The sequence below is a fragment of the Pezoporus wallicus genome, unplaced genomic scaffold (assembly GCF_028554395.1).
Source record: "Pezoporus wallicus isolate ANWC-B61680 ecotype Strahan unplaced genomic scaffold, APGP_CSIRO_Pwel_v1 contig_4816, whole genome shotgun sequence".
Taxonomy (NCBI): domain Eukaryota; kingdom Metazoa; phylum Chordata; class Aves; order Psittaciformes; family Psittacidae; genus Pezoporus; species Pezoporus wallicus.
Window position 1 is genome coordinate 1,462,534 of NW_026640990.1, and position 13,968 is coordinate 1,476,501.

Below are 13,968 nucleotides of genomic sequence, written 5' to 3' on the forward strand. Positions count from 1 at the left end.
ACTTGACTGGAAGACTCAGTTTTAGACTATGAAGCAAAAATTAATGACATATAATGGATTAAAACATGCTATTGGCTGCATAAGACAGGAAGCCTGACTTCCTTCTCAAGCGCCAAGAGAAAGATGTTTACGCTTACAAGGCTGCATTTTTTTTTTTTTAAATGAATACATCAACTTTCTAATAAATTCCAATCTTAACCACCTCTCAGATACAAGCAAACTATTTGACTACTGGTACAAATGTCTTTAAACCCCTCCACAAAAACTTGTTTTGTGGTTTCGGGTTTTTTGGGGGGTGGGGTGGTTGTTTTTCTTTGGCTTTCCCCTCTCCCCCCCCCATCTTCATCACCATGACCTGCATTTTTAGGCAACAGACCAGAGGAAACAACATATTAGGACCTAAAGGAAAGAAAAACTTGCCAAAAAAATGGCAAGTGGACAAGGATAATTAACTGACAATTTAAAAAATAGCTACTGCTTGGCTCAGTGGATTAAGAACAGAGGGATTTTAAAACATGAAAAACACACTGAGGTTGACCACAGGCATTAGAAAAAGTGAGTTATCTATAAGAGCAGACAAGTTGCTTCAGTTCGTCTCACAGAAGACCAACTAGTCTAGTACGCCTTACAGCAGCTTCAGCCATGCAACAATACGCATGGAAACACGTACGTTCATTCCAAGATATCCAGAGATATCAATCTGAGCCACATATTAAAAAAAAAAAAAGGACAAAAGAACCCCAACAAAACACTGTGCCTCTTAATGCCTTCACATACTTATTTTGTTATTGAAACTTTTATAACTTTATTGTCAGTATCTTATAGTACTTCACATTATAAAATCAAAGTCTCCTAATGTTTTCTTTGCCATTACTAAGATGATCGCCTTACTTTATTCAAAATGCAAGTACCCACTGCATAATAAACAATTTTACTTTCTATAGAACCATCAATACCTGGATTCTGCAGTCAGATTCATCTGAACTCATTTCATATATCCATATCAAGCCAGTCTCTGAAGTCCATGGTGTCCAGCCCTTCTGAACTAGATTCATGAAGTGGACAACCACAGTAGCTGTCCTCTCGCGACTCAGATTCACAGCTGGTATTGACTTAGCTACCTTAATACCAGCAAGAAAGGCTGAAGTGGTATTCTGGGGAGAGGTGAAGACAAAGCTGTTGAAGCGATTAATGCAATTAATGGAATTAAATCTGATCCTTTATGAAATCAATTATATGTCTGCAATTTATTTAAAAGCTTGTGATTCAGTTCAACTATTCTATATGCTTTTTGGCTTGCGCACAAAATATACATGTGGAGTTTTTAGACATGTCGCTAGATACAGCTGTTTCAGTTCTTACTGATGCAAGCTCACCAGTAACACATTTTTATAAAGAAGTAAAAAATAATCATACGTAAATAATTTTTATAAAGAGTTAAAAAATAATCATGCATAAGCAATAACATTTTGATATTTATTATTAGCAGGCAGCAGAACTTACTTTCACTTATTACACACACCGCCCACCTTTCAACAAAATCTTTCTATATTTAGGATATAGCACCATCCTGTGGTCATTTCAAGAAGCAACATTAGGGGGAAAAACCCAACCCTGCTCGTCAAAAACGAGACGAGTTTGTTACCCACAGTATTCTCATGATATCCTCCTGTAAGACTAATATAAAAATCCCAATTTTCAATACAATCACGGTAAGTGTAATCAGTGGAAATACTCCACAAACTACACAACAGCTACAACCATAAGAAATAGTTTGGCAAGATACTAATTGCAAAGAAACCAAATCTTCATGAAGCCTAATTTCCTGGTATTACATATTCAGGCAAAATCAGGTTTGAAAGATACAATCTAGTCTTCCACTGTACTGTCCAGAACTCTACTGCAAGAATTTTAGACATGACTTTCCGGGGGGGGGGGGGGGGGGGAGGTGTTATAATATAGTCATAACAGTTTATATAATGTTCAGATACCAAAACGTTCTAGCTACTCTTACCAAAATTTCTTTAAAGCTAATGTTATTCCTCACCAAAGACAAAAAGAGAATACAAACTGATCTTACTTTTCCCTAATTGCAAACTAAAAGTGAACTCCACAGAAAGTAGTAGCTGATGCATTTCTACAATGAGAAAATAAATTCTGAGATTTTATAGAACTGTGTACTCAGATATCCCCTTGACTGGTCTTCGTTTGCTTGAATCATGAAAGAGTGAATTCAGCAGGCTATACAGAAACATCAGCATAACTTTGTAAGCAACAGCAAATGTTTCATCTCAAATCTCTTAATTTTGGTATCACTGCACAAAAAGAATGTTGTACACGGCAGGAATAGAAAACAGTTACAGAGTCACCCATTCCTTTTACTCCTTTTCCTTCATGAGCTTAAGGCAAATTGATATGGATAAAACCAACATGTGGTAAACTTGGGTATGTTCAAATAAAAGAATTATACAATTTTTTACTTGCCTTTGGCTTTGCTACAAGATAAAGATCAAGAGAAGGAAACACTGGTTTACTGTTGTGCCCAAATTTAGTCCAAGGAACGTAAGAGCACCAAATAATTCTGAACACTACTGAACAACAAAAGTGATCATTGACAAATTATTCAAAGACGGGGGGGGGGATGGACACTGGGGATGGGACCATAAACAAGGTATTAGAAAGAAGGGAATTATTTAGTTACAGTACTATGATTTCAAAGTCATTACATTTTTAAGGCAAAATCTTATAGTAACAAAACACATTACTAACGTGTACTAAAATAAGGTTATTTACTTAAAAATGATACATTGGACATGATCTGTGTACAGAACAAGCAATTCATGGTAAACTCAATAAGGCACCTTCTAAAGCAGATGCTGTACAAAATACATCAGTGTGTTACATTTTTAGAGGAGTATTCTACACTTCTGGCATAAAACACACACAAGAGTGTGACCATTTGCCTTGCTCCACTCTTCTTTCATATTTTATTTACATCTTCTCTAGGTTAACTACAATGTTACTTATTCTTCTTGTATACAATATAATACATTTCATTTGGGGCATGGCATGTCAGAGCACAAAGGTCACTACATGATGTGGGCTTCTATAATTGCATTCAAACAGTAAAATAGTACAAAGCAACAATCACATGAGATTTGTTCAGAAATTAGAAGTAACGTGCAATCCGCTTCTGCTACACCAATCAAGGCTAATACACCATGACTCCATAAAGCACTGTGCCATGCAACACTGCCAGCCATTTTTTAGACATCACTCCTATTTGGCATAAAGATCATGGATAAAGGCTTTTGACTTCAGAAGCACTGTCAGGAAAATGAGGAAGTGCTAAATCATTTTAGTATCTGTCAGAAGAGGAGAGTGTAACTTCCCTTTAAAAATATCTGCAATAGCAAAAGAATGCTTTTTAATTTAGTATCTGCTTTTCAAACATTTTAGACCATTAAAAATACAATCTGTGAAGACAGAGTAGGTGAAATATATCCAAATTATTTGTTTTATAAACACATTCAAATGGCCATTTAGATCAAGATCTAAAATTTAATTCTAGACTACTATGAAGGTAACAAAATATTAATTTTACTGTTTATTAATATGGCAGAATAGACTAAGGAAATAATTTGGAAAAAGTGATGGATATTGGGAAAGCAGTCAATTGCTTGGGGGGGAACCTCTCAGGAAAAATAACATGTTGAGTAAAACTCAGAATAAACTCAAAATGTAAACCTACATTTTCCTGTAGGAATATCACGTTTCTTGTGGAATTTACAAGTTATCAAGGAACACAAAAACTTTCAGTTGTTGCAACAGTAAGAATTATGTAAGTGACTCAAATTATTTTCCACCTAACTGAAATCACATGGAGCATTGCCTTAAAGACAAAAAAACCTCGTCTGTATGTGAACGTTTAAGAACTTCCAAGGTACAGCTCTGACACTCCCCAAGATATTTCAGTTGTTATTAACAACAAAAACTGAGGACACATTTGCAAGTTTGGGGGGATTCTTATTTTCTTTTTTAATGACAAGTGCTTAAAATTTTGACCAAAGTGAGACTAATCATATCCGAACAGAAGAATCCTATTACCTTCCCTGACCTTAAAGGCTTCTGAACTACAGTACTGCATAAAGCAACAACTTAGCTTTAGAATCTGCACTAAGTATACTTAATATTATATAAAAAATCATGGGCTAGCTTTGACTGAAGGCTGGGTTGGGGTTTTTTTCCTCCAAAATAATTGTTAAAATATCAGCATAGACATACTTCAGCTCCAAACAGTGACTGACATTGCATGGAATGTAGGTATGTGCTCAAGTGCTTTATGCAACCATATCCTTTATCGGTAACATTTTCTGCAGTATCAGGGAATCAAGGAATGCTAAAGACCTAGCAGCTCCTGTTTAGGACAATGAAAACTGAGCATGAACCTAGTAACCGATGCGCTGAAAAAATGAAGGTTAAAGCTCAAGGCAAAAATATTTTTCTTCTCTCCAAGATCATCTTTACAGCAGCCAGCTCATGTCTTCTGTGTTAATGTGTAAACCAATTTAAGCCTTAAGATGTCTACCAAAGATCAGCACCTTCTTGCTTTGCAAATGCCTAACAATGGAGAAGAAAGTAAGTGAATAATTTCAAATTATCAAAATTCACACCTCCAGCAGTAGCTGAGGAACACTTGGGGAAAATGAACTAGAAGTATTCACAAGTTCATAGCTAATAATGCTGTGGCAACTTCTAAAAATTCTAAATAGGGACTGGTTAATTTAAATAGACCTCACTGTTCTGGAAGTTTAAACTAGGAGGGCACCTCAACATTCTTCCTTCTTATTGATAAAAATCCTAGAGAAGGAAAAAAATAAAAGCTTATCCCTTACATTTTTTGGCTCATACCAAATCTTTTCCAACTACTTGTGTAAAAATTATGTGCGACGACATGATTAACAATTGCAAACTCATCACACGTTTCTTGGCAATGGACGGAGAAATGTTTTCTTTAAAAAGCCCTTTACATAAGGATCATGGTATAATATCATATATCTTTTGCTGTTTTCAAGTAAGTTAAAACCATAGTTGACACACCTATGAACTTCTCGGCCAGAATACATATTAATACTTAAAGGCATTACTGAACAAAAGTAATGACTTTATTAAAAAAAAAAAAACGTCCCTCGAAATAGCTAGTTTTCTATAAAACATGTAGAACAGTTAAATAAAGTCTGTACATCACAATAGAAAATAAAAAATACTGCCATCTTTTGCCTGACCATTTACATTATGTGAACTACAGAATTACAAAACAAAAAAAAGTTAGAAGGTTGTAACTGTTCACAACTCACATTAGTTCTGCATTACATTGTTTTCTTTTAGTTGTATTTTCAAGGGAAATTTAAACAGATGTCAAAACAATCTCCATGTATACATACTTTAAGACAACAAATAATATGGCATAAATCAATCTGAAGTTTTAACATTTTTTCATCAATTTTAGTATTATTCCTAGCTTTTTTTCTTCAAAACTTGAATATGGCATATGTGTGTTTGTGCATGTATCTAACTGTACACATCTACCTAGGACTAGGTGGTTGATGTTTATTTTTTTTTTAGTAAAGCACAAAACACACCACATAAATAACTTCCCTTCTTAACGTTATCTAGAACAAGATTTACAGTACAAAGTTATAGGCACTTAAATTATCAAACAGGTTCAATGTAATGTTTCCAATACTGTGTGTTCATTCTTCAGACAATTCAAGCATTTGAAGCTTCAACTTGAGTTATGGTACTGTTTTCTAACTTCAAAGTAGAAGTGCCAAAATCAATAAATCAATCTGCTTAACAGTAACCTCGCGGAGGGATTCTGGCTTTTAAACAACTTGTCTGGATCAGTGAAGAAAAGGAAGGTACTACAGTTTCCTACATGTGCCAATCGTTGGCACAGTAAGACCAAATTTTGCAATTATGTTAGTTTACTTTACCTTCACAAATTATTTTTCAATGCTATTCCTCCCAAGTGTGCTTAAGTAGAACTTAAAATACCCACTGATTTATCTTGTCTAAAATCTTGAGTTTTGTGACTGTCCACAACGTGATCCACAGATGTGGCCTCCTGCATTTACATCAGGGAAACCCAGCTCGAAAATCTTCATGCTGTGTATCTTTAACAGTTCACATATATTCAGTTCTCCTGGTCCTGATCTTTACTGCATTGTCTAATCTTCTGAGAGCCCAGCCTGTGCTTCCTGCCTTCCATTTCTGTGTCTGTAAATTAAGACTTGTTCCCAAGCCTTTCAAAACTTACCTTCTGTCTAGTTTTGTCAAATGATGAAAAACCATGCTCCTATAGTTGACCAATTTCCTCCTGTACAGAAAAAACGTCAGAGCAAAACGGGCACCTACCAGTGAATCCCAATAAAGGAGAATGGCAAAACATGTCATCAACTGTCCTTTTGTCAGGATGTAAGGTATTCAACAGCAAAAATGCCGGTTGTGTGGCACTGTGCCAAATTTCATAGTCATCCAATTATGAGGCCACCAGACTGTAAGGGAGGTGACCAAAGCAGTCTGTGCCTCTAAGAGAGATTGCTTCCAGCTCTTTACAGACTTGGGTAGGTACGCCTTAATTTGTTAATGTTTTTGCAGTTCTCCTTATGACCGAAACAAGAACAGAAATAAAACTGAAATAAAATTAAAACTGAGATTTAGGAAGATAACTTAATAGCAAGGATTCTGTAGCAAATCTCTTGATTGTGGAGCTACAAAATGCATGGAACCCTGATCGTAAAACTTTGTTCATTTAATTATTTATCTATTCCAAATGACAGCAAAATAATCCTGGCACACACATAAAGGCAACTGTTAAACTGAGTAGTATCGCAAACAGATTCATAACCTACAGCCTGTTTCACAAAAACTTGGTATGGATTGACTAGGTTTTATCAGGTAGAAGGCAAAAACAAAAGAAAAAGCTTATATTCTCCATCTCTGTTGAATCCATATAGCTTGTGAGGCTTTCACAGAAAGCACTGTAATCTGAACATTCAATTCAGTACCCAGAGTTTTACTGGAGACTCACTATGTATGAATGAAGTCTCAATGCAGCTCAAACAAACCAAAATGTGAATTTTATCAAGGCTGTCTATTTATGTAGCACGTAGTGTATAGAGGCTCTCAGTATCACGGTCTATGACGTACTGAAAGATTTTATTAGCAGCCTGTAGAAGTGTGCTGAGAAAATATACTGAATCTCAGTTATTTCCTCTTTCCACATAGGTCTCACTCGTATTTGAGTGAAAAGATCTAGGAGTCCAGCTTTGCTCTCCAATGTCAATTTTCTATGTCAAATCTTTACATCTTGTGATTCCACCATCTTGGCAAGTGTCTTCTTGATCCTCAAGGCAGTGAGCCTCGAAGCAGGATTATGAGCCCAGCATTCAGACATTAATTTCAATATTGCTCTTAAACACTGTAAAATAAAAACCAAAGGAATAGTATTGTAACAACAGAAGTGTATAATTTGGTTTGCTTTCAAGCCCAAATTATAGAAGTCTTAAGTCCAAGTGTGCAATTTCTACATTTTCTGCAAAATTGCTGATAAAATATTATAAACAGATCAACTAAAAAACCCCCGATAAAACAAACCAACCCCATCCAACCACATTCCAATCCTCCTTCTTCCTCCCCTTCACTGCCTAGTACTACAGTAGCTGGAACCAACTGACGTGTTTATTTTCACAAAAATGCATTACCAGAACTTCTCATTACAACTCAAGATTAGCAGTACAAAAAATGGTAGGAATAAGCAGAAAAATCTCCACATGTACAGCAGAAAAACTGCAGAGAACTCTGTCACTAAAAAATGAAGATGTGAGAAAGTTCTTTCAGCATTAAAAAAATAATACAGAAAAAAACTGTCAAGAAGGATACGGTGTATCTAGCTTGCCATGTGAAATAGCTATGTCTCATTTATCGGTTCAAGCTGTGGACCTTTAAAAACAGTTTTAAATGTAGTATTTTACTTACATCATGGCTTGCCCTGAAATGTACCAGTAAAAAAGAAAAAAAGAAAAAAGGAGCAATCTACAAACATATAGAAATTGCTTCATATTCCATGAAGTACCTTATGCCACAAACCAATACACTATATACATTAAGACTAATAAAACCAATTAAAACTCATTTAAGTTTCAGCTCTAATCAAAACTCTTAAAAATATTCCACTACCTAAAAAGAGCTCGATCAGAGCAGAATTCATACACTTGGATGCTGCTTAATTGTATCTGCCCCTTAGATCCATGAAAAGATCCATGAAAAATATGGTATTTTGTGTTGATTTCAAACCTTTCTCCTGTTGTTTGTGTGAGGTTATTAAAATATCAGAATGTGTGGATGTAGTCCCTATTTTACAATGTTTTAATATTTTTTAAACTTAAATACCCTTCCATATCAAATGAACAAACTGAACTAATTTCTCATTTCAGCATACTTACTTCATCACTATTCCATCTATTCGATACTACTGGGCGTAGGCGTTTGACACACACCACTTCTCTCATGTCCTCATAGGATGGATCATTTGGCACCATGTCATAATATGGCAACTGATACTCTTCAACAATACCTGCAGATAATTGTGAAAGATCAAGAACCATTAAAAAAGAGAAAATAAACCCATATATCTACTCTCAGATTTCCTTAGCCAGGAGCAAAAATTAACTCAATTTTGTGAGAGCAAACCCACCACACTGTTATACTGTAGTAAACCCCCCAGATTTCACCATACAATCAGATATTTACCAGAAAATCTCCAATATTATGAATATTAATAGCTACAATAATTCCTTTCAGTCCCTTTGACACCCAGTGTAGAATTTGACATCTAATCCACTGCATGCACAAAGGAACAAGGAGAAAGCATAAGACGGAAGAAGAGAATACAAGCAAAGATCCGTAATGTCATAAAAAAAGTGAAAGAAAAGCAAGGGCTGGTCACAAAAACATGTATAAGGAAAAAACTGAATGACACCAGAAATACAAGTAAAATAACATCATCTACTCTTTAAAAGTCTTATTAACAGCACAGGGTTAAAATACACATGCATCCTAGAATTTTTGCCAGAGCAGGCATTCTGCTTTTTGAGCAAGGAAGAAAAGCCCGAGATGCTTAATTCTAACAATCAAAAAGGTTTGGTTCAGTGATTTTCAAGCTGTAGTCTGGACAGACTGTTACTACTGCTTCTAAAGATCACAAGGCTATTGATATAGCAGGCTCATTATACTATTTCCTGGTCAAGTCTCATTAAAAGTGAGATAAGGGCCTGGTAGATTTTATACAGAATATTTAAAAGCTTACCTCCTGTGACACAGCGTCGAGCCACTTCCCAAATGATCAGCCCAAAACTGTAAATGTCAGCCATGATGTATGGCTGGAAATGGTTTTTATTCAGGCTTTCATCTAGGACCTCTGGAGCCATGTAACGTTTTGTTCCCACTCTAGTATTCAACGGAACATCAACTTCATTTGTGTCACTACATGAAAACATAAGGAGGTTAGTGAATTGTGGACTAGTACAAGACATGGTATGAAATCCTGTATGATGCACTCACTACACTTCAAAGCTCCCATTTACAAATCGAATTATTTCTTTTATTTCCTTCTGTATACTACACTTGAGTACATTGTGCCTCCATGAAAAAGATTATCTAGAAAAACAGTATCGAATATGGAAGTTGACAGTTTACTACTACTTTTGCAAGACATTTAAAACACATGTGAAAATAACTTGAATTAAAAACTACTATAAAGATGAGTGTATTTGGTAACAACTCATGATCTGCAAAGGGCTTATGTTTTCTTTCAGGCTCTACTGTAGTTAAAACCCAATTCTCTGGCTCCACTGAACTTAAAATGAAGAAAAAGTATTACTTCTTCAATTAAGTTTCAACTCCCTTAACACTGTTCAAATTTTGTATGAGAATATATAATGACAGCAATTACTTTGAAAGGCCATTTTGAATAAGGAATTAGTCTCCTCTTCCTTTCCTCTACAAAACTACTGCTCTTCCACAAGAAGTCTTTTCATTGTTCATTTAACAACCTATTTTCATCTCAATGATTATCAGTCTACAAAGGAAGAACAGCATTTTACTCTCAGAGCTGAAAAAACCTGAAAGCATGCAACCAAATTACTCTACCTTCCTTTAAAATCAGGTACTTGGTGCATTACAAATAAAAAGGTTTACCATTACAGAGGATTTGTTCATCTACCTGTTAAACTTGACTGCAAGACCCAAGTCTGCAATGCAGCAGGTTCCGTTTTTCTTTATCAAGATGTTTTTACTCTTCAGGTCCCTGTGGGCAATGGCAGGCTTGCCTTGGGTCCCATAAATTTCTGTGTGTAGATGGCACAGACCACATGCAGCAGAATATGCCAGTTTGAGGAGAGCCCTGTTGTCTAGCGTAGTGCATTTCAGAAAATCATACAATGATCCATTTTCATGATAATCTGTAATCAAGTACAGCTGTGTCCAGGAGCCAGTGCCTTTAATATCTGCAGCTATGAAACCTATGAAATATATAAACAAAGTTACAATGCATTTGTACATATTTTTTTATAAGACATTATAATAAAAATTCCTAAATCTATGTTGATTTGGACTGCATTGGAAGATACTTGTTCCCCTTACAGAAAACAAACAACATAAAAGCTCAGACTTCAACTATACATAAGGTTACCATTTCAGTCTTCCAGCAGAGACTGCAGACATGTCTCCAATCAACACCAGCACTTTCAGTACTATTTTATAAGCATACATTAAGGAACACACATTTGGTTATTCCATGGAAGTCATCATATATCCCTCTCAAGCCACCCACTAAGAACTCCTTCTCCTTCCCCTTACAAAAGCTCTTCAGTACAACATACTGCTTCCTTACCAAGGATGTTTTCATGACGCATTAAAACAGTTTGGTAAATCTCTGTTTCTCGAAACCAACTAGCTTCTTCTGTGGTGAAGAACACTTTCACTGCAACTTTTTCACCCCTCCATTTGCCCATCCACACTTCACCATATCGTCCTTTTCCAACTTGCCTCACCATCTGAATTTGTTTGGCAATAGTGCGCTGAACCTAGAGAAGAAGAAAGAGGGGAAAAGTGGAAGAGGGAAACTCAATGATTAACCAAAAGTACTTGGATGAGCTACTTCTCAAGCCTGGATTGCTTTGAATTTTGACCTCATTGCAAAACTTATTCTATATATGTTATCCATATTTTCCACTATTCCCATTTCAAACTCACTGTTGCTGCCTCCAAGGAAGAACTGTATAACAAACCCAGAAAGATCAAATCAACTCAACTTCATATGCACTCTATTTGTTTAAATTTTATAAGTAATGACAGTCACTTGTCTCACTGGCTAATTTTTATGCAAGTACTATACAGGAAGATGAATAAAAAATTATGAACAACTCGGCCAATAAAAAGCTGATCTCTTTTATCAGATAGTGGACACAGAAAAAAATATCTTTGAGTTTGTTCAGTTCAACACTTGTATTAGCCATTCACTGCACCTTTCTCTTAATGTCAGTAGGCTCTAATTGTCCCTAAATATTGCCGATGGCAACATTTTCCTAAAACAATCTGATTTTGCACTTTGTTTTAGTTTATTATATGTATATGAGCTTTTGTACATGTTTAGTTTGCACTGTAGCTTTCACAGTAATTGCATATAAAATAATATACTGTATTGACGCTTTGCTTTCTTCTAGGCATTAGGTACAAACCTATTTAATGGAGAGAAGTTCAGTGAAGAAAAAATCTATGATTTACCAATAACGGTAGTCCTGATCCACTCCCAGAACTCTGTGACTGGTCAATAAGGTCTTTTAATGACTCCCCAGCTGGAATAAATGCTTCATCTTGCTCCAGGTCACGATTATAACAGTGCCTCTTTGCCATCGACTTACAGTAATGCCTTCAAATGTAATAGGAGAGGTTCAGCTGAATTTAAAAAACTTTCTCAAAATATGTAGTAAATTGAACAAGGAAAAAAGCTATTTAAATGTACAAGTTTTCTTAAAAGGAAAAAAAAAATCAGATGTTACTGTACCTTTTTCTTTCTTCCAGAAGTTTAACATACATAGTTAATATTAAAAAGTTGCACTGTGTGTAGAGGTACATCAATTTACTGTGAGTCAGGTGGAAATCCAGCGTTTTCAGTACTCAGCTCACAGCCAGTTACTAGTATAACACTACTGGTTCTGGTTTAAACTAAAAGCCTGAACCTTGAACCATGGCAGATGAGTCTGACCCATACATATTTCTGCTGAAACTGCTAGAACACTGATCCACCCCCAGCACAGGGCTGGTGCTGACAGAAGCAGGCACAGTCTCTTAAACTGCACTCGCATTAATTGCCATAGCTTGGCTGGTCAATTATTCACTTTTGAAACACAGCAGAAAAGGAAAGGTTCTAAACACATCCTTGTTGCTTTAGGTTTGCAAAACCATTTAAAAGTAAATCTTGGATGTAGATGGAATTTAACTATCAAAAGTGACTGAAGATCAAAAAACAAAAAAAGCATAAAGATATTCCTGTTCATTGGATGATATAGTATCAAAGTTAAATGTAGCTTTGAAAATTGTAAACATTTTTTAGCCAAAGGATTAAATTCACTTATATTCTACATTGTGAACATTTCATTTTACTTTGCAATGCAAACTGCTATCCACAGAAATGTGAAATTAAATTACAACAGTTTCACTTCCAATCTATTTTTGTTAGAAATAAATATGATTAACTGAGTATATGTACAAAATACCTGTTGTTTACATTCATTTGGGAAATTAAAAACACTGCCAATAAATAAAGTGCTTCCCTTACTTGTAACAAAAGCAGCTAAATAAGATGATCATGACAATTATGCAGACTGCCATAGAAATCAACACTGCCATCCAACGAATGCTGCCATCAAAGAGCCCATCTGTTTAAAAACAAAACCAAAAAAAAAAAAAAAAGGAAAAAAAGATGAAAGTTTACAAAGCCCACTGATTAAGCATCTACTGCAAACTGTTTAATTAGGTATATTTTAATATACTGTGTATTTGAGTGGGCATAAACTGCAACACAGGTTTTGTCTGAACATCAGGCAATACTTCTTTACAGTGAGGGTAAACAAGCCCTAGCACAAATTGTCCAAGGAGGCTGTGGTGTATTCTTCCTCAGAGAGACTTAAAAGCTATCTCGACATGGTTCTGTGTAACTGGCTTGAACAGGGGGATTGAACCTGATAGCTCCAGAGGTCCCATGTAAGTCTCAACCAGTCTTTGATTCTGTGACAAAATGTCAGAAAAGAGCAGGACAGCTGATGCATACAGAAGATCTGTCCATACGAAATTACACAAAATTTATAGTGTTACAGTATCAAAGTAAGTATTTACACTGGCAAAGCAAAGAAAATTTCATTTGGATTCCAACAACAACAACAAAAAAAAAGGATTTAACTTGAGATTTTTGGAGTTGTTGGTTTTGGTTGATTCTTGTTAGTTTGTTTTTAAAAATAGAAATGAAGGATTTACAGCAGTAAGACTCCGAGAAGGTATTAAGCAACAGTCAAACTAGTATGACTTGCCTAGCAATGAATAAGCATATGAAAATATAAACTGTCGTCACTGGGAACAACAGCAAGAAGAGAATCAATATACAGTACATAACAGTTAATGTCAGAATACTTAAGATACATTCATCACAGGAAAAACATGGCAGAGATTACAAAAACTATTTACAAAAGAAAAGAGAATGGGCTATGGAAACAGATATGAGATATGAGCAAACTCAGCAAGAGAGTAAAAATACCATGAGTGACTGATGGAGGAAAAGATTAACTTGGAAGTGGCAAAAAAGGAAAACTGGAGTCAAATATGAAACCTAGTAGGGAGCTTCTTATTAAA

At 35.4% G+C, this 13,968-nt stretch overlaps 1 protein-coding gene across 2 annotated transcripts in view; it reads right to left on the minus strand.

Annotated features, from left to right (window-relative positions):
• Nucleotides 1–6,627: 6,627 nt before the first annotated feature.
• The window catches only part of BMPR1A (bone morphogenetic protein receptor type 1A), an 81,035-nt gene continuing 73,694 nt past the window's right edge, over nucleotides 6,628–13,968 (minus strand). For both annotated transcript variants that reach the window (XM_057421517.1, XM_057421516.1), the window contains 7 exons: nucleotides 12,902–13,001; nucleotides 11,848–11,992; nucleotides 10,955–11,147; nucleotides 10,286–10,583; nucleotides 9,371–9,546; nucleotides 8,508–8,638; nucleotides 6,628–7,483 (listed from right to left, as the gene is read on the minus strand). In XM_057421517.1, coding sequence (XP_057277500.1) covers nucleotides 7,358–7,483; nucleotides 8,508–8,638; nucleotides 9,371–9,546; nucleotides 10,286–10,583; nucleotides 10,955–11,147; nucleotides 11,848–11,992; nucleotides 12,902–13,001 — 1,169 coding nt within the window. In that variant the 3' untranslated portion in view covers nucleotides 6,628–7,357. The remainder of the gene's footprint in view (nucleotides 7,484–8,507; nucleotides 8,639–9,370; nucleotides 9,547–10,285; nucleotides 10,584–10,954; nucleotides 11,148–11,847; nucleotides 11,993–12,901; nucleotides 13,002–13,968) is intronic.